The sequence below is a fragment of the Dermochelys coriacea genome, chromosome 15 (genome assembly GCF_009764565.3).
Source record: "Dermochelys coriacea isolate rDerCor1 chromosome 15, rDerCor1.pri.v4, whole genome shotgun sequence".
NCBI classification, from domain to species: domain Eukaryota; kingdom Metazoa; phylum Chordata; order Testudines; family Dermochelyidae; genus Dermochelys; species Dermochelys coriacea.
The window spans coordinates 3,267,031-3,287,808 of NC_050082.1; the positions used below are offsets into that span (position 1 = coordinate 3,267,031).

General features: G+C 45.2%; 1 protein-coding gene across 4 annotated transcripts; it reads left to right on the top strand.

Moving 5' to 3' along the window:
* The first annotated feature begins 10,866 nt into the window (after window positions 1-10,866).
* Window positions 10,867-19,603, top strand: LOC119843699 (zinc finger protein 420-like). 4 transcript variants are annotated; one of them, XM_038373437.2, is made up of 4 exons: window positions 10,867-10,941; window positions 14,580-14,698; window positions 16,016-16,128; window positions 17,161-19,603. In XM_038373437.2, the coding sequence occupies exons 2-4, from the start codon at window positions 14,637-14,639 to the stop codon at window positions 18,837-18,839; spliced, it is 1,854 nt and encodes a 617-aa protein (XP_038229365.1). In that variant the 5' UTR covers window positions 10,867-10,941; window positions 14,580-14,636; the 3' UTR covers window positions 18,840-19,603. The 4 variants fall into 4 exon arrangements, with proteins under 4 accessions (XP_038229365.1, XP_043353773.1, XP_043353774.1 ...); XM_043497837.1 differs by lacking the exon at window positions 10,867-10,941 and adding an exon at window positions 11,246-11,414 and having other exon boundaries at window positions 14,578-14,698; XM_043497838.1 differs by lacking the exon at window positions 16,016-16,128.
* Window positions 19,604-20,778: the final 1,175 nt, after the last annotated feature.

Below are 20,778 nucleotides of genomic sequence, written 5' to 3' on the forward strand. Positions count from 1 at the left end.
TTGGGATGTGGTGGTATGCACTGGTCTGGTAATTCACAACAATTTGTTCCACTGACCCATTTGAGCACCATAGTCCTGGTCACAGCTTATACTGTAGGTGCGTGCAGTTCGGTTATGTGCTGCTGTATTTCTTCCTCCTAGTGTTACATTGCAGGAGGGTATGCATTCCCAGGAGAACACTCCATATCCCATATACATCACATTTAAGTGTCCCCCTTTTGCAATAGGACACTCATTTTGTTTCTCTGATGCCATTGGGGTGGGGCATATCCATATCCCATCCCCCCGAATACACAGTTGTTTAATTCAATTATGGTCCAATTTATACCATTCCATCCTCCCCACTGATCTCCCAAGGGTTCCCATCAAATCCTTCCCTTTTCCTGCACTGCCATCGGACTCATGGCGACTACTTGGTTGCATTTTCCTCCCAGGGTATCACAGTGACCAGTATGTATGTGCTAATTTTACAGGTCGGGGATGTTGTTTTCCATGTGGACGGGTATGTTTTTGCAAGTGCTGATAGGTATGGGCTAGCTCCATGATTTAAAACTGATGGCCACCGTCCTGACCATGCATTCGTCATAACATTCATTAACATCATTACTTGAGCATTCTGCATTCCCATACACACCTCTCTCCACATCAAACTTCTAAAACTATCCCTTGCCCATTTCACCAATTGCCCAGCTCAATCAGCAATCTGTAGATTCACTTTTGCTTCTTCCCCCCACCCATCTGCTATTGCAGCTACTTGCTATACCATCAATTCATTCATTTCTTGTTGCGATTTCACATTATGGCTCATTGAAAGCTTAGTTTCAAAATTTTCTGCCAAACTCCATGCTCCTAGCCCCGTGTTTATTGTTGACCATAATCCCCTTCTCTGGTGATGTTTCCATGTATGTCCTCTCACCCACCAATTAAATTGTTGTTTCAACCCTTCTATGAATGTGCTGAAGTTGGGATATAGCCGGTCCACTCACTGAGACAGACTACCCATATAATAGACCAAAAGGGCTGTGGTCTGGCTCATACCAGGTACAGGTAAATTCTGCATTTTTCAGTAGCCCAGACACAAGCAAGTGCTTCTTTTTCAACTGTAGAATATTTCCTCTCAGCATTACTTAGTGTCCTTCAAGCAAATGCAAGTCCTCTTTGTATTGTTCTCATGAAGTTGTGTGAGGACAGCCCCAAGTCCATAATCAGAAGCATCAGTAGTTACAATTGTGGGCAATGCAGGAGTGAATAGTGCAAGTACTGGACTATGTGCAATCAAGTCTTTCACTGTTTCGAAACTAGCTTGTGCATCCGTTGTCCACACTAAGATTGAACTTCTCTGTAGTAATTCCCGTTAACGGTTCCATGACAGAAGCATAATTGGGACTGAATTTTGCATACCAGGAGGTAAGACCCAAGAAGGAACGTAAGGTTTGCAAATCTGTTGGAGGAGGAGCATTTGAAATTGCCAGGATATGATCTGGATCAGGTTTTTGTCCAGCCTGTGAAATTGTATGCCCCAGAAAGGAGAGTTCAGTTTGTCTAAATTTGCATTTAGACCTATTGAGCTTGAGGCCTGCTTTGCTGATGCAGTTTAGTACAGACTGCAGGTTATTGTCATGCTCCTCAGAAGTATTTCCAAACACGATAATGTCATCCAGATAGCACTGAACTCCATGTTGATTCTTCAGAATCAATGACATCATTTTTTGAAAGGCACTTGGGGCAGATGCGAGACCATATGGAACACGTTTAAAATGAAATAGTCCCTCATGTGTAATAAATGCTGTGAGGTCTCTGCTATCTTCATGCACCATAACCTGATAGTATGCGGTCTGCAAATCAAGAATAGAAAATATCTTTGCTCCACAGAGTTCTGCAAATACCTCTTCTATGTGAGGAAGAGGATGGTTGTCAATCACAATAGCTTTATTTGGCTCCCTTAAGTCCACACAAAGGCGAATGCCTCCACCCTTCTTCTGCGTCACTACTATAGGTGAAACCCATTCCAAGGAGTCAACCTCTTCAATAATGTCCTTTTGAACAAGTTTTCTAAGTTCCTCTGAAACAGCTTCCCTGACTGCAAATGGTAAGCGCCGTAACTTCTGTCAAACAGGCATCACAATATTTCGCATTTTAACTTTATGCAGAAACCCATAAGCACAGCCGAGTTTCTCCTCAACCTGTTGTTGGGTCCCAGCTGAAACTGGTGTGTGTACCGCAAGAGTGCTTTGCTGAGGAAGATCAATTCGTCCATTAACTACCCTGAGATTTAAAGCAGCCAATAAATCTCTGCCAAGGATAGGAGTGCCTTTGTGGACAATGTAGAACTCTGCAGTTACACAGCAATCACCAAAAGTAACTATTACTAGCAGGCAGCCATGTACTGGAATATGGTTTTTCAAATAGCACATCAAGTAAAGTTTGGGTTCAGTAAGAGGCACATCTTTAAAGTAATGCAGATAGATGGAATCAGGTAGTATAGATACTGCTGAGCTAGTGTCCAGCTGAATAGAGTGTATTGTAATAGAGTGTTGCCTGAGGGTATGGTGGAAACATTTACAGTGCACTTTATTCGTGCTGGAATATATTCAGTAGTGATTTTGTCCACGCTCAGCACAGTAACATCTGGTATTGTAACTGCATGCACCTGTTGATTGAACTGGCTGTTGCAACATACTTTAGCAAAATGCCCAATCTTTTTGCAATGATTGCACTGAGGTACTTTTGCTGGACATTCTGTGTAGCTTGCAAGGTGTTGTGGGGCTCCACAGTGAAAACATGCTTTTACTGTATTTTGAATTTGCTGATTCGGTGGTTTTCCATTAGTTTTCCTCTTGTAATCATTTGTCTGCAGTAATAGTGAACTTTTCTGCAAAGGAGTCACAGCCTGGACTGTGCCTCCTGTATCCATGCTCATTATTTTGGCTTCAGCTGTAGCTGATTCAATCTGAGTAGCAATGGTTATTGCTTTTTCTAGTCTAAGTTGTGGTTCTAGAAGTAAGCGTTCTCTTGCATGAAGCATGGTTGTTTTCTCAATGAGCTGGTCTTTAATCTTCTCATCTGCCATGTTCCCAAAGTCACAAATTACAATCAGACTCCTTAGGGAAGCAATATACTGCATTATAGTTTCCCCTGGTTTCTGCTCACACTGGTGAAATCTGTAGCAATTAGCTACTATATTCACTTTTGGCACAAAAAAGTTCTTTAATTCCACTGAAGTGGAGTCTCATATGAGTGCAGTCTCATATTTATCATCTGCAAGGGGAAAAGTGTAAAATATATGCTGCCCTTCTGCTCCAAGGCAGTGGATTAGCAGAACACGCTTTCTTACTTCAGAAATCTCAGTAGCAGTGATTGCAGGCAGATAAGTCTCAAACATATGGATACAGGCAGTAAAAGCAATTGTAGGCTCACCTGGACTTTGCAGAAAGGGTGCAGGTGGGTTCAGAGGCAGAATATCCATCCTCATCCCCAAAATGTTGTAGCAACCAGGCAAGGTACTAACAAACTTCAACAGGACTTTATTTTTAAAGTAGAAACCTCTTTACCAAGCTGCTGCTGCACCCTCAGTAGCTCTCACTCCACCTCCTCAATTTCCCCCCCCTTCCTGTTTCCTGTCCTTTCAGACTCCCAACAGCCAGTGCTCCCAGTTCTAATAATTACAAGCAGCATCTAAACACCACACCAGCTCCCCTGATCTGAAAGGGAGAGGGGAGAAGACAGACTTTCCCTGGAGGTCCAGCGAGCTCTGAGGTGAGCAGTGGTGATCCCAGGGCTCTCTGAAGTAAGGCAGGCCCCTAACCTGGAGGAAGCTGCCTACAAGTTTTTTTCCTTTACTTTTCTTTTGTTTAAGGCTGCTTGTTGTTTCCCCCAGACCCGGAGAGGGGACGGAACAGCCCTTGGCTGGAGGGTTGAGAGCCAGCCCATGAGAAAGTGACACTCTAGCACCCACTGGGGGGGCACGGGGGATAGTTGGACTCACACATGTTCACTTTCCACGTAGCTTCTAAAGGGGGTGCTCTACATGGACAGATCTGTGACAGGTGGGCACACTATGGGCCCCAGTGGCCCCTGCACAGTTCACAAACCCCATTTTTTCTATTTCAGGCACATCACTTCTGGCATCCCTGGATAAACCAGTTAATCGCTTCCCAAACCTCGACCACACTGACAATTGACTTGCCTCCACCAAACTGGTTAGCCACGGACCTGTAGCAGTGTGGGGTAGCCACTTCCAGAGGGCAATAGCAACCTGCTTCTAGAGCAATATGCCTCCCTCATTTGTTTGCTCTGACGCCAGGGCATTGGAGTAAGCACCTCTTAGAGCTCCATTAAGGTTCGCTTCCTCATACAGATGTTTTGGAGTCATTGCTGGTCATCACAGGTTTGTGTGACTGTGAGCCACCATGCTCTTCCAATTATTTGGCACCAGAAGTATCGGTCTATATATGGGGAATCTACAGTACTTGAAAGAAGGGACACGTGTCTCCAGTCTGCTGGAAATGGATTCCTCCCTCTGGGTCCTGCCACCTTCCGTGGTTTAGAAACTGCTGCTGAAATGTCATCCAGAGTCTTGCAGAATGTCTACCCTTCTGCATGAACACTTCAGCCACAAGCAGGAGCAGCTCATCCGGCAGTGCTCAGTCCAGGGCTTGGGCCCAGCTGGAAGGAGGAGTGTGCAGAGTCAGAAGTGCGAAATGTGCTGGTGGGATAAAATCACTTCTGGACAAGGGTCCAGAAAGGAGAGACAACTTCTCCCACAATACACTGCAAACTAATTCCTAGAGTGACTCCAGCTGATGAGGGGCTACAACCCCAGAAATCCTATCTCCAAACCCGTATACTGCAGTGCTTGTATGGACGTGGGTACAGGGATATGAGCTCTGTGCTATGGGTCAAGCTTGCCTAGCAGTGCTTGCACACATGCAAACCAGGACATGTGTACACTTTGCAGTATAGACATGTTCACAGTGATGCTCTGGTCACTCTGACTGGACTAAGGGGGAATAAACAGATAACAGAAATCTGACCAAAGCAGGCAGAGAGAGTACAGCAAGCTTGTTTGTGAATAAGTGCAAGGGAGGGGGAGAGAGAGAGAGAGGGCTTTGCATTATGATTGAATATGAGTTAACTGTATGATGCTGTTGCAAAAAAGCGGGTGTTGAGAGCCATTGGACATTATTGTAAACCCTGTATAAGATGGGAAACCACTTCAAGCCAGGGGGTACTGTTGCACTCCCATGTAGGTTAAGGGCTGTTATAAAGAGGAGTGGGTCAATTGTTCTTCATGTCCACCGAAGGTAGCACAGGAAGTAATTGGCTCAGGATATGCTTACAATACAGGGCCTATGCTGGTGTAACACAGACAGACCCCGGTTGTCGGGATTGTATCTGGGACCTCTAGAACTCAGTGCATGAGCCTCTACTGCATGAGCTAAAAGCCATATGGCTGTTAGCTAAGGTTGTAGAGCAGACTCATTAATCTCCCTCTCTCTCTAAGTCCTCTCGGTGCCACTACATGGGACAGAACACCAGTCTCAGAAGGTGTGTGGGTTACACCAGCATAGCTCAGCATAGCCCCCTAGTGTAAATTGCAAGACACACTGTCAGCGTTTGTCTGGTGGTCTAGTAACACCACCTCCCTGAACCACCTTGTCAGCCTAGCTGCCTCTACATTGGGGGTTTTGTCAGCATAGCTATGTCAGATAGGGGTGTGATTTCTTCATCCCCTTGCCCATCCGACATAGCTATGCTGGTATCCGTTTTAGGTGTAGACCAAGTCTCAGTATGCAGCAGATTTAGGTTAGATATTGGGCAAACATTCTAAGTCTAAGGGTAGCTTAGCTCTGGAACAGGTGGCCTAGGGAGGCTATGAGATCCCTGTCACTCACTGACGGGTTTTAAGAAGGGGTCAGACAAACACCAATTAGGTAGGGTGACCAGGTGTCCGGTTTTTGACACACTGACTGGGCTGTTGACTGTCTGCTTGGTGGCCCCGCATAGGGCAACCACAGGGCTCCGCACGCTGCCCCCGCCCCAAGCACTGCCCCCGCAACTCCCATTGGCTGGGAACCATAGCCAATGGGAGCTGCAGGGGTGGCGCCTGCAGATGGGGCAGCACGCAGAGCCACGTGGCCATGCCTCCACATAGGCGCTGGAGGAGGGACATACTGCTGCTTCCGTGAGCTGATTGAGGTAAGAGCCACCCGGAGCCTGCACCCCTGATTCCCTCTCCGGCCTCAACCCCCTACCCCAGCCCTGACCCCCCTCCTGCCCTTCAAACCCCTCAATCCCAGCCCGGAACACCCTCCTGCACCCTAAACCCCTCGTCCCCAGCCCCACCCCAGAGCCCACACCCCCAGCCAGAGCCCTCACACACACACACACACCCCCCGCACCCAACTACCTGCCCCCACCCAGAGCCTTCTCCCGCACTCTAAACCCCCTCATTTCTGGCTCCACCCAGAGCCTGCACCCCACAGCCGGAGCCCTCATGCCCAGTGTTTTCCCCAGGAATTGAAATTGGGGGGGTATTGGAATATTCAGAGAGGGTTGAGACCATGAGGGCAAAGGTAGGCTGTATGGCACCATAGTAAAAACTGAAAAATGTTTCACGACCATTTTATTAGATTTAACTCATGTTTTAAAATCATCACAAACTTTAAAGTTGGCTACTCGAGACTACTATGAAGCACTACCTCTACATCCATCTTGGTTTCTTGTTGTAATTTTGCACTCTTTGGTGTTTTCTTGTGTGTCCGTTACATCCAGTCCTTCATGATTTGCTCATGATCAGGCAGAATGTGACTTCTTTCAGAACACAAAATTCTATTCAATGAGGAAAAAGAAGGCTGAACTGTAGCTGTTATGACTGGGAATAGCAAGAGATGAATTCCTACTTTCATCCCAGGAAACAGAGCACAAAGATTGGGATGAACTACTAGTGATGATAAAGAAGATTTAACTTCATTTGTCTGTCATTTGATATTCCACTCTGTTCAAAATTCTCTATTCTGTCCTGATCACATGGCAGCCCCATTGCTGGTAATGCTTCACTCCACTCAACTGTAGGAGTTTTTATAAGACAGGCATCTGTAAAAGTTACGTAGAGGTTGAGAGAATCCAGAAATTGTTATTGTAGATTTGTAAGAATCAAGTCTGTGTACTTTTTCAGCTGGCTTAATAAACACTTCTTGTCCTCTTAACTTAAGGAGTCAATATAAGTACCTTCATTAGTCAATTTCTGGATTGAAGTCTTTGCTTCTTTCAGTACATTTTCAATGGATATCTCTGATTGAACCAAGGGTAGCTTCTATTGCTAGACAAAGATCTACTACTGTTGTAGCAGATGCCTGGATGACATTTTTTAATGACCCAGGTGGTTTCAACAGTAGACTTACAAGAGAGAGAATGGCCATAGTTTTCTCTGAACTTAGTAATAAAAGTAGTCCACCAGTCTCACTACTTAGATCTGTCCTATCTTGGTGGATATTTTCCAAAGCCAGTAATGACGACTGCAGTAATTTTAAGACAACAGCCAAGAATCACTCATGAGAAAGCCAGCAGGTTTTCCCAGATTGGACTCATTTGAACTTCAATCCCAGTGCATCTTCCATTTCTTTCCAAGATGTTCGGTCCTTTTGGACTCTTGCTGAAAAAAAGAACATAAAAAGCCATTACATTTATGGCTTTTTAATATCTTTTGAAGATTCTGCAGCTTGTACTAGAACTAGCTGGAGTAGATGGCCTCTGCAGTGTGTATAAGAGAGATTAGGGTTATACTTTTCTCTGAGCAAAGCTTATACTCCACTATGTCTTCCAGAGAAGTTTGTAGCTCCATCAAATGCACAAGCAGCCATCTGTTTGGGGTTCAATTTACAAGTATTTAACTCTTCTAAGATGTCACAGATGCAGCTGATGTGTCTTCTATAACCTGAACATATAGAATGCATCACTGGCCTACCACGGACACCAAGAAAACATACACAATGACTTAATACTTTGATGCCTATTTGCACTGGTGCATTCATCAGCTATGTATGCACATATTTTGAATATGATGAGAGAGTTCTTCACTTTTTCAACTGCTGAGTCTTTCACTGTTACACCGCATGCTTCTAGAGAGTCAGCTGAGTTTTTTCAGAAAGATAGCGAGCATTTGCCAGTCTTGTTCAAAACCAGTGTCCAGCTTCAGGATTAACAAATGACAATGCACTTAACATTGGCCTCCAGTTTGCAGTGTGTGGTATCTCTTGCTTAAATAGAAAGTATGATGCAACAGCCATGTAGGGTCACATAAACTGAGTTGTGTCTCCAGCATTCTTAACAGCCTCATTAAATTCTTCTAAAATTGCTTTGACAGTGACTGGCTTATAAGGCTTTCTGCATGTTGATGTAGTCCAGAGGCTTGGTGTTTTGCAGCCTTTTCATATAAGTTGTCAGTATTGGCTTAGCTGATCAGTCTGGCAAACCAAGCTCCTCCACTTTTACTATATAAAGCCATGATATGCCCACATCTTGAATACTGCGTGTAGTTCTGGTCACCCGATCTCAAAAAAGATATCTTGGAATTGGAAAAGGTACAGAGAAGGGCAACAAAAATGATTAGGGGTATGGAACAGATTCCATATGAGGAGAGATTAAAAAGACAGGGACTTTTCATCTTGGAAAAGAGAGAGACAACTAAGAGGGGATATGATAGAGGCTTATAAAATCATGACTGGTGTGGAGAAAATAAATAAGGAAGTGTTATTTACCCCTTCACTTAACACAAGAACCAGGGGGGGTCACCCAATGAAATTAATAGGCTGCAAGTTTGAAACAAACAAAAGGAAGTATTTTTTCACACAACGCACAGTTACCCCTGGAACTTTTTGCCAGGGATGTTGTGAAGGCCAAAATTATAACAGGGTTCATGGCAGTTAGGTCCATCAATAACTATTAGCTAGGATGGGCAGGGATGCAACACCATTCTCTGAGTGTCCCTAGCTTCTGTCCGCCAGAAGCTGGGAGTGGACGACAGGGGATGGATCACTTGATGATTCCCTGTTCTGTTCATTCCTTCTGAAGCACCTGGAACAGTCACTGTCAGAAGACAGGACACTGGGCTAGATGGACCATCGGTCTGACCCAATATGGCTGTTCTTATATAAAAAATAATTATAATAATAAAAAAGTTTAGTAAAGAAACTCCCCATATAATGACCTCCTGAGATAGCGATGATGTGAGATAATGACCTGGGCAAATAATGCATTTTAAAAATCTTGGCCTACTAGGAAACTTATATTGTATAAGTTTCCCAGTCACAAATCTAGCATTCTGGAGCAAAATCACTAAAACATAGTCCAATACTCTGGCCGCTGTTGTTTGTCGTGCCACCGTTCACTCAACCGCTCCATCCCCAATGTCCCTGCACTGTCACCTTCTGCTGCCACCTGCCACTGTGACCTCTGCAAATCAGTCTGTTGCAGTTCCACCCAGCTCTCAGTGATTTCAGCTCTCAGTGGGGGATCCTCGCTGCTAGTGCAGGCTGGGCTATCTCTTTCACAGAAACACTATCCCACAGCCGGTCTAAGGACTTAGACCTGATTATCAGTGATTTCAGCTCTAGTGATCACTTAACAAACCAAAAGACTGGAGCATAATCAGCTCGCTCTCTCTAAACAGGAGAGAGGGGCAGGTCAAATAGTGCCTGTGACTCTTAGGCAGAGCCCACACCACCAAGCAAAACACCTGTATCCCACCTTCTCTCTCTTCACTGGGATCTGGCATCTTAACCTTCTGCCTAGCAAGTGCAGTTCAGTTGATGGTGACCAGTGCTTAATTTGTAACGAAAGAGGTGCCGGGGCTCAAGCAAGTTTGTTATTTTCATAACTGATCTGATAAGCTCAGAGGTCCCAGGGCTCTGCACTGCTGAGCCTGGAGGTGCTGCCCCCCCCCCCCAGCCCTAGCACAAATTAAGCATGGAGGGAATAAGGAGAACAACATTTCATGACCCCCACATTTAATACTTCATTGATTTGTAACCCAACACCAGCCAAAACTGCTCTCTTGAGCAGCACGGCTCTGTCTGCTGGATACCTAGGTGGAGTAGGTGAATCCATTTAAATAGTCTGGTCCTGAAGCCTTTTCACGCACCCCTGGCTCACCACTAGCGGACAGGGGAGAGCTCAGTCAGACCTTGCTAATAAATCATAATTTGAAATGACTAGGTAGGCCAATATAGCTGAAACAAATGTGCCCAGATTGCCATAAATAGCTGTATGAGGAAGCTAATCTTTGTTCATACTTTTCAAACCCATTCTGCTTTCTCAGGTATAAATATTTTTCCATACACTGTATATGCTTTTAAAGATGTTTCCATTTAAATTCAGATTTCTAACTAAGCACTAAATTGGCAATACTGCATGTAACGGGGGGGGGGTTGGGGAAATTCAAGGGGGGTTTAGGGAAGTCACAGAATCATAGAATATCAGGGTTGGAAGGGACCACCGGAGGTCACCTAGTCCAGCCCCCTGCTCAAAATACCTGCTCGCGCCCGCTCGCCCCCCAAGCTCAACCTCCCAACCCCTAGCCCCATGAAAGTGAGCGAGCGGGGCTCCGGAGAAGGGGCGGGGGGGGTTGGTTTTGCACCATTAGGAAGTTGGCAGCCCTAGGGTGGGGTCAGGGCTGATGTTAATTTCCGGGGCCCACCCCCATGCCAGGAGAGGGGCGAGCCCTGCCCCACGCCCCAGCTCTGTGAGTTCGTGACCGGGGCAGGGGCGGAGCCGGCTCCGGCTCCGGCTCGTTCCAGCCGCTCCCCGCCCGGGGGCTCGGCGCTGCAGGCGCGGGCTGCGGCCCGGCTCGGCCGGCAGGGGCAGGCCGACGGCGGGCGGGGCTGGCGGTGGCGGTGGCGCTGACGCTGCCCGGGCCCGGCGGCGCGATGGCGGCGGCGCGAGGTGAGCCGGGCCGGGCCGGGCCCTGGGGACGTGCGGCCGGGACGCGGGCTGGGGCTGGCGGCGGGCGGCGGCTGCTGGGCTGGGGCGGGTCCCAGCAACGCCGCCAAGTGCCCGGGACGGCGGCGGCGGCCGGCCCGGTTCAGGGTCCCTCGTTGCCCTTTCTCCAAACACCGACCTGCAGACTCGCCTGTCCAAAGGCGTCAACTTCCTCCCGTGACTCAACCCGAGCTAAAACGCGGGCGAAGCCGCCGGCGCGGATACCCGGCGCCTCCCTGCCCCCGCGGACTTGCGGCGCCGCGGGGGTATTTGCGTTGTTTCGTGGTCTCGTGCTACTGTCCGTGCGACATCAAGATGTCCGGGGTCACTGTGTACCTGGTGCTCTTGGGGCTCATCTGGTCTAGCAAGTGGGGACTTAGGCAGGGGCCACAGCCTTGCCATGGGAAGTTACCACAAGGGTCTCGCTGTGTTGCAGACGCTGAGAGTTCAGGAGCTACTGGTGACCCCCTTTCACACAGCAAGCCTCTGGGTGCGACTCCCCCCACCCCCATAAATGAAAACCACTTTTTTTATATATTTAACACGAGTATAAATGCTGGAGGCAAAGCAGGGTTTGGGGTGGAGGCTGGCAGCTCGCAACCCCCCCCCCCTCCCCCATGTAATGCATCGCAATTCCCGGAGAGGTCTCGACCCCCGGTTTGAGGACCCCCGGGTTGGAACCCGGGACTGATCTGGGACTGGGTAACTGAAGCCTGTTTGAATGCAAGAGAAGGCAGGGAGAAAGTTAGGTTGGTTGTGTGCCAGTGGGGAGCCCCAATGGGTTTCAGTCGGGAGGCTGGAAGTCTGGGAGAGCCCTTGGGTATGAAGTGGTAAGTCTGAGAAATGCTCTGGTTTCCCCAGGTGGAGCAATAGGGTGTGAGGAGGGGGCTGGGAGCTAAGAGAGGTCAAGGTGAATGGGAAGCAGACTGGCTGGTGTGTTGTGGGGATGCAATGAGCAGCTGTGAGTGGTAGGGAAGGTGAGGGAGCAAAATGGAAAGATACAAAGAGTGGAGGAGTAAATTGGGGTGGGGGGATGCATGGGGAAAGGGAATTGGGTCTCTAATGGGGGCCCAAAGCAGAGGGATTGGATTTGGGAGTCACATGGAGGGGAGAATTGGAAGATGCTGTGGGCTGGGAATCAGGCTGGAGCCTGGGGGCTTGAGATGCAGAAAATGCTGTCCTTTTAAGGAGTGTAAGGAAGAGTGCAGTGTGTGCCCCCAGAGCTATACAGCAGCACTGAGGCACTCTACCAGCAACTCCCAGGTAGCGTTGAGGGACAAATTGCCATGGACAGCACAGATCTGAGCGAATGAATTGATTTGCAGAACTGTGGAATGATCCTCTCAGGGAGAAGCAAGAATTTTGTTTGAGGTTCCTAATCTGTTGCTGAGATTAAAACTAATTAAGCAAGTCTGTAGTTAAGTCAATATTGTGTTCAGTTGGCAGTGTCCCTGTGTGAAACCTGCCCCAGATGACCCACTGGCTGCTAAACTACAGCTGTGAAACATACACTGCCTGATTCAAAGAGAATGGCCAGAGATACCTCTGCCCAGGTAGAGCTTTGATAATGAAGTTCTTGGCCTTTTTTGCTTGTGGACAGAGGATAAAGTGGTGGATTCTAGTGTAACCTGTGTCTCTCCCGAACTGTGTAATCTGTTTCAAATCAGCTGTATTTAAAATATTGCTTAATGGCAGTGTTACTGTCTAACTCTCCACACTGCACTGGGGAGGAACTTTTCCTGGGGATTTCCTAGTCTGATATGAGTGACAATGAAGAGCTCTGATTTGCATCTTGCAGATGCTGTTGGTAACTAAGTATTAGAGCTGATCAAAACTTGTGTTTTGTGGGGGGAAAAAAAAATTTAAAACAAAGTTTGTGTGTGCAATGTAAAAATGTGTGTTTTTCAGTGAAAAAAATTACTTTCATTTTGGTGGGGGAAATCCTTCACTTTCTTTTAAAACTTCCCTCCCTCGACAATCTTTTTCAAGTCGGAAAAAGGGGGTAAGAAATTAAACATAAGAGAGAGAGTGGGGGGGGAGAGTTTCGTAGAGTTTACGTCTAGAAAGGACCATCAGATCTCTTAGTCTGATCTCCTGTATATCACAACCCATTACATTTCACTAACTGGACTAAGCCCAAAGACTTTAGTCAGACCAAAGCATTTTGGCTCTGAGAAAAAGAGAACAGGTGAGGCCAAGGTCCCTGCGATGTCAGGGAATGATTAGATGAGATGTGCACAAGTAATCCCTGCTGGTGATCCATGCCCCATGTTACAGAGGAAGGCAAAAAAGACCATAGGGACTCTCACCATTCTGAGCTGGAGGAAAATTCCTTCTCAACCCCAAATCTGGTGATCAGTGTGACCCTGAACATGGGAGTAAGAGGCACTATCCAGGCTTGTTTTTTCCAAGGGAAAAGTTACTTTTGAATGTAAATTTTTTTTCTCACACTTTTCGAATGAGAAAATTGGGGGAGGAGGGTGATGGGAGGAAAAAATAGAGAGCAAGGCATTTCCCCACCCTTTTTAAAACAAATAATTTCAGACATACCAAAAAAATCCTCTCCCTCAACTTACTTGTTTCAAAAGTGTTTCTGAAAACTAAAACAACTTCTCCTCCAAAGTCATGTTTGATGGGTGGGAGAAAGAGTGGAGTTTCTTTGACAACCCCAGTTTTTACCAAAAAAAAATAAATAAATAAATAAATAAATAATAAATAAATAATATATATATATATATATATATATATATATATATATATATATATATATATATATATATATATATATATTTTTTAAATGAAAAACTTTGACCAGGCCTATCATGTAGCTGACAGTGCTTGCCGTTGGAAAGATTTATTATGATTAATGTATGTTGCACATTTACTACTTTGGAGAATGACTCATTGGTGAACTGCTCCTGATGTTTGCTGCATCTTTTGCGCAACTGATTTTCATCCATGGGGTTGTTCTCATCAACGGATCACTGTTCATTATTTGCATGGTGGCTGGTAGCCTAAGTAATATGGCTTAGGATCCCCAGGATCCTTGCGTGGATCACAAACACTTTAAATAGGAAGCGAACTGGGAATAATCCACTTTTTTGTGATGGATTTTCAAATGAAGATCATTAGTGCTTAAAAATGTATAGTGATTTTTGGGATTTGGAGAGAATTTGATGAATCCCCAGAAAATGCCTAAATCCTTTAGAATAATAAATAACAAGAGGCAGCAAATCAAAATGAATGGAACTTGGTCCTTGTATTTGTAAAAATATTCATAAATTTTTTTTTAAACTTCAAGCCTTTCTACTAGCTGATCAGTTGGGGGCTGATTAGCACCTCAGACTGTTCATCTCTCAGCACTAACAAGAACTAAGACTGCTGTAGGCCTCAGATACTGGTTGCACTTCCTTCTTAGATACGTAAAGAACACGGAAGGAAGTCAGTATGTAATAACAAGCTTTCTATGAGTTCCCAAGCTGGAATCACATCCTCCCTCATTTCACAGCTCTCAGTGCCAAGGACTGTCTGTTTCTCTCCCCCATAGGCCTGAAGGTTGCAGCCGTGAGTCTGGATCCAGAATGTTTCATTTCTCATTTCAGGCTATGTTTGATGTTACTGTCTAGCTCTCCTGAGGAGGAGTGGGAGGAGCTAGTGGAATGGCAGAAGGAGCTGTAGAAGGACGTGATGAGGGACAACTACAAGACTTTGATCTCACTGGGTAAAAACTATTATTCGCTAGTTTGTAGAAGTGGCATGAGCTGTGAAGGGCCTGAGTGATCTTCAGATCAGGGTTATTCTCACATTTCCCTTTGACTTTGACAGTTTGCACTTGCATCCCTTTGTGGGAGGGGAAAAAAAATCCGCTCCAGTCAATGGAGACTCAAAATACAGAAGGTAGCTCTAATCCCTCTGTTTACAATATTTTCTGGTTTAGGACAATGGTTGTACTTCTCCGTCTGTTTAGCCCACGAGCAGAAACGAGCTGCTGGGTCATTGCATGTGATAAGTTGGTGCAAATAAGGGATGTTCCACGTGGAAAGAGTGTCAATATTGTAATAGAAGCAATTTAAATTTTCTGCAATTCAGCATCCACACAATCAGCCAGGAAATTGCCTGTCTCTCATCTAACTCTTTCATGGCCAAAGAGGTCTGTAAAATTATGTGGTATTTGTCTTTTATGACTCTCCTGTAGAAATACATTGAATCTCAATCCCAGTTCCTTGTAACCTCTTAGGACAGAGATCAAGGTGCCCTTGTGGACAAATCAATGAAGTTGTTTGCTTAGTATGTAGTGGTTACTGAGTAAGCAATTAAGATTTTAGGCTGTACTGTGACAGAAAGAACATGTTACAATGGTATTATCTATGGTACAGCTTCACCTTAAATAATGCTGTATTAATTTTTTGGGCCTTTATCTCCTAGACTGTAGCCTGTGTAATACAGGAGGCCAGATTCGATGATCACAGTGGTCTCTTCTGGCCTTAGAATCTGGGAATTATATGATGGAAGAGACCCATTAAAGAGACTGGTATTTTAGAAAAGAATTTGATATAGTATCTCGCAAAACCTTACTCCCAAAATTGGGTGGGATAGGAGAACAATTTATTGGATATAAAACAGTTCAAAGATCACAAACTAGAATTAACAACAAATAGCCAGGTTGGGAGATGGTTACGGAAGCATTTGGTCCAGCATTTAAAACGGTGGTCATTGCTCTGGATGAAGAGGTAAACAGCATGCCAATGGATTTAGGAGGTGGTGCTAAACTGCGAGGAATTGCAAACACCAGTGAGGACAGGAAAACGATAGGGAATGTTGCAAAATTACAAACCTGACTGGCAAATAACAAAATTACAAACAATATGGCAGCTAATAAATCTGGGGACAGGTTGAAATGCTCTGTTGGAGGGACAATCCTGGGAAGCAGTAATGTTGAATGAGACTTTTACAAAATACCAAATACTCTGTGCTTGCCAAGTAACAGAAAACACGGTGTGATTCTTTTTTTCTTTCTCCCCCCCCCCCCCACTAACAGGCGTGCTGTCACCAAACCAGACATCGTATTCCTGATTGAACGTGGGGAAGAGCCACGTGTCCAGGCTCACCAGGAGTCGAGGAAAAGAGACCTTTCTACAGGGGTCTCCTCTGGTGAGTAATAAGTACCTCACTCAGAGTTTCTGAAGAGCTCATTAATGAGCTGAGAGAGAAGCCCGCATTTCATGAGCTTCTATTGAAATGACTTTTGTCCCCTCCAGTCAGCATAGTAGCCAGCCATTATTACATCTTTTTGGCAGGCGTCTATCATGGATTCCTACCTATCCTGACTGGCTTTGGACTGTAGCCTCCCCCTTCGGACATCTGACTGCTCAGGTGGGATGGCAGGACATAATGGATATCATTGTCTTGCCTCTCTGTAGAACTTTGAAACATTAGCTAAGCCAGGAGGTGGAGAGGGAGCTTCTGAATCATAGAAATGTAGAGCTTCAGAGGCTCATTTAGTTCATCTGCCTGCACTGTGGCAGGACCCAGTCCTAGGAAACCTAAACCATCCCTGACAAGTGTTTGACCTGTTCTGAAAAACCTGCAATGAGGCAGATTCCACAGCCTCCTTAGCTAACCTGTTTCAGTGCTTAACTGTTCTTAGAGTTAGAAAGTTTTCCCTAATGTATAATCTAAATCTCCAGTACTTCAGATTAAGCCCATTACTACTTGACCTTCCTTCTGTGGACATAGAGAACAATTGATCACCATCCTCTTTATAACAGCCCTTCATGTACTTAATGACTGTTATGGGGTCCCCCTTCAGTCGTCTTTTCTCCAGACTAAACACGCACAGTTGTTTTTAACCTTTCTGCATATATTAGGTTTTCTAAATCTTTTATCATTTTTATTGCTTTCCTCTGGACGGTGTCCAATTTGTCCACATCTTTCTTAAGTGTGGCACCCAAAACTGGACATAGTACTCCATCTGAGGCCACAGCGCTGAGTACAGCGGAACAATTACCTCCTGTATATACAACACTCCTGAAGGGAGATGGAAGGAATATTTTCAGCTTTTCTAATAGAGCCTATAGTCAGAATACCAACATGATACGCTGTATGTTTATATACTTTACATTCACGAGTCCAATATCCTTTGTGTGTTGAAGTAACATCTGGATTCTCCATTTATTCCCGCAGATGATGGAATCAAGTGGAAGACTGAAGAGAGTCAGCAGCAGGGAAATTCTGAGGGTTTGGCAGAGCACAGGAATTTATCACAAAGAGAGAAAGCAAATAGCATTGATGAGGGAAATACGTGTGAGAGTGAACGCGGGCCAGCCGGCCAACACAGGAACATAGGGGATGAGAGCATGGAGAAATCCACTCCAAATGAAAGACCTTTCAGCAAACACCAAAACATTCCTATCCACACAGGAGAGAGACCCCATAAATGTACTGAGTGTGACAAAAGCTTCACTCGCCGCTCACATCTTCTTCAGCACCAGAGAATCCACACGGGGGAGAGACCCTATAAATGTACCGAGTGTGAGAAAAGCTTCAGACAGAGATCAGAGCTGATTGATCATCAGCGAACGCATACTCAAGAGAAACCTTACAAATGTGATAAGTGTGGGAAGAGGTTCATTCGGAGCACACGGCTTATTCAGCATCAAAATGTTCACAATGGAGTGAAACCCCACAAGTGCCCCCAGTGTGAAAAAAGTTTTAGCTGGATCTCATCAGTTATTAAACACCAGAGAGTCCATACAGGTGAGAGACCCTATAAATGCCCCGACTGTGAGAAAACCTTCAACTGGAGCTCGACCCTTATAAAACATCGGAGACTCCACACAGGAGAGAGACCCTATAAATGCGCTACCTGCACAAAGTGCTTTGTACAGAGTGCAAATCTTATTAAACATCAGAGAGTCCACACACAACAGAAACCCTATACGTGTGGGGAATGTGAAGAAACCTTTCTGATCAGGTCTCATTTCATTCTGCATCGGAGAATGCACATGGGAGAGGAACTCTACAAGTGCGATGGCTGTGAGGAGTGGTTTGGTCTTGTCTCGGACCTTCATAAACATCAGAAGATCCACACAGGAAAGAAGCCCTATAAATGCTCCGAATGCAACAAAAGCTTTAATAAGAGTTCAAATCTTATTAAGCATCAGAGAATCCACACAGGAGAGAGACCCTATAAGTGTCCCGACTGTGACAAAAGCTTCATTCAGAGCTCGCACCTGATGCTCCATCAGAGAGCTCATAGGGGAGAAAAACCCTACAAATGTCCTGACTGTGAGAAAAGTTTTCACCAGAGCTCCCATCTCATTCAGCACCAGAGAGTCCACACGCAAGAAAAGCCCTTTAAATGTCCTGAGTGCGAGAAAAGATTCAGCCGAAGCTCAGTGCTAAATAAACACAAACGAATCCACGTGGGAGACCAGAACTATAAATGCAGCCAGTGTGAGGAAACCTTCACTAGCAGCTCCCATCTTCTTCAGCACAAGAGAATCCACCATGTGGAAAGACCTTACACATGCCCTAGCTGTGAGAAGAGTTTCAGTCGTAGCTCGCAGCTTATGCTCCATCAGAAAAACCACGCAGCAGAGAAACCGTACAAGTGTGCTGACTGTGACAAAGGCTTCATTTACAGCTCACATCTAATTCAGCATCAGAGAACTCACACTAGAGAACGACCTTATAAATGTCCAGTGTGTGAGAAAAGCTTCATTCAGAGCTCGCATCTCCTTCAGCATCAGAAAATCCACACGGGAGAGAGACCTTTTAGATGCAGTGATTGTGAGAAAACCTTCAATCGGAGCTCCAACCTTATTAAACACCAGAGAACTCACATCAGGGAGAACCTGTAAGAGATGCTTCCATATGAACTCCACACTGTTGACTATAAAAGTATTCACACAGAAGGAAAATCCTATAAATATTCCAATGGTGAGAGAAGCTTCAGTCAGAACTGGTCATGTTGTTCAGCTTCACTGTATTGAACTGAATTAAGATCTCTAGGAAACTTGCCTTGCCCTTCTTATACTGGCAAGAGTTTTGATGGTATAAATTATACCAGTTTCCCCAACAATATACTATCCTGGCAAATGGACTCATTTGCTGATATAACTATGTCTACACTACAGATTTTGCTAGCACAGTTATGTCTATTAAGGTTGTGTGATTTGTGAGTGAACAATGTGCTGGTAAAAGCCCCTAGTGTAGGCACAGTTACACTGCCAAAATTTGCACTTTTACCAGTAGAGCTTATTTTGTTTGGGGGGGACAAGGAGGGACACTGTAATAAACTATACTAGCAAAATAGTTAGTTGGGGATTGGTCCTTCTTTGAGCAGGGGGTTGGACTAGATGATCTCCTGAGGTCCCTTCCAACCCTGATATTCTATGACAATGCTATTTTGCCAATATCACCTGAGTCCATGTTAGCAGCAGTTTGCGGGTATTGTATATCTGTATAATACATTGGTGTAACTGTATTGGCCAAGTCTTACAAGTGTAGGACTCCAACACAGTAAGTAACAAAGCGTTGATTGCCTGAAGTGAATAGTTAAGCTCCCCTAAAAATGGGAAAGAGACTGCAATTTGATGCCTGTCTATGTGCAGAGAAAGAATAGATTTCAGAGTAGCAGCCGTGTTAGTCTGTATATGCAAAAAGAAAAGGAGTACTTGTGGCACCTTAGAGACTAACACATTTATTAGAGCATAAGCTTTCGTGAGCTACAGCTCACTTCATCGGATGCATTTGGTGGAAAAAACAGAGGAGAGATTTATATACACACACACAGAGAACAACAAAGCCCGTTGCCAACTCTGTCCACATATCTGTTCAGGGGATACCATCATAGGGCCTAATCACATCAGCCACACTATCAGAGGCTCGTTCACCTGCGCATCTACCAATGTGATATATGCCATCATGTGCCAGCAATGCCCCTCTGCCATGTACATTGGCCAAACTGGACAGTCTCTACGTAAAAGAATGAATGGACACAAATCAGATGTCAAGAATTATAACATCCAAAAAGCAGTTGGAGAACACTTCAATCTCTGTGGTCACTCGATCACAGACCTAAGAGTGGCTATCCTTCAACAAAAAAGCTTCAAAAACAGACTCCAACGAGAGACTGCTGAATTGGAATTAATTTGCAAACTGGATACAATTAACTTAGGCTTGAATAGAGACAGGGAATGGATGGGTCATTACACAAAGTAAAACTATTTCCCCATGGTATTTCTCCCCCCCACCCCACCCCCCCACTGTTCCTCTGATATTCTTGTTAACTGCTGGAATTAGCCTACCTTGCTTGTCACCATGAAAGGTTTTCCTCCTTTCCCCCCCCTGCTGCTGGTGATGGCTTATCTTAAGTGATCACTCTCCTTACAGTGTGTATGATAAACCCATTGTTTCATGTTCTGTGTGTGTGTGTGTGTGTGTGTGTGTGTGTGTGTGTGTGTGTGTGTGTGTGTGTATATATAAATCTCTCCTCTGTTTTTTCCACCAAATGCATCCGATGAAGTGAGCTGTAGCTCACGAAAGCTTATGCTCTAATAAATTTGTTGGTCTCTAAGGTGCCACAAGTACTCCTTTTCTTTTTGAGAAAGAATAGAGTCTTCTCTTTTCTCTTCTCCCACCCCTGGATCACAAGAATTGATCAGAGGTGATTATTTAGCTTATGCTTTTCATGTCATGTATTCAATCATCTGTCATTGGGACTGTTCCACCTGGAGGAGGGAGTAATTTATATGATCATTAAATATTCAGATGGTGTAAAACTGGAGCAAGCTGCAG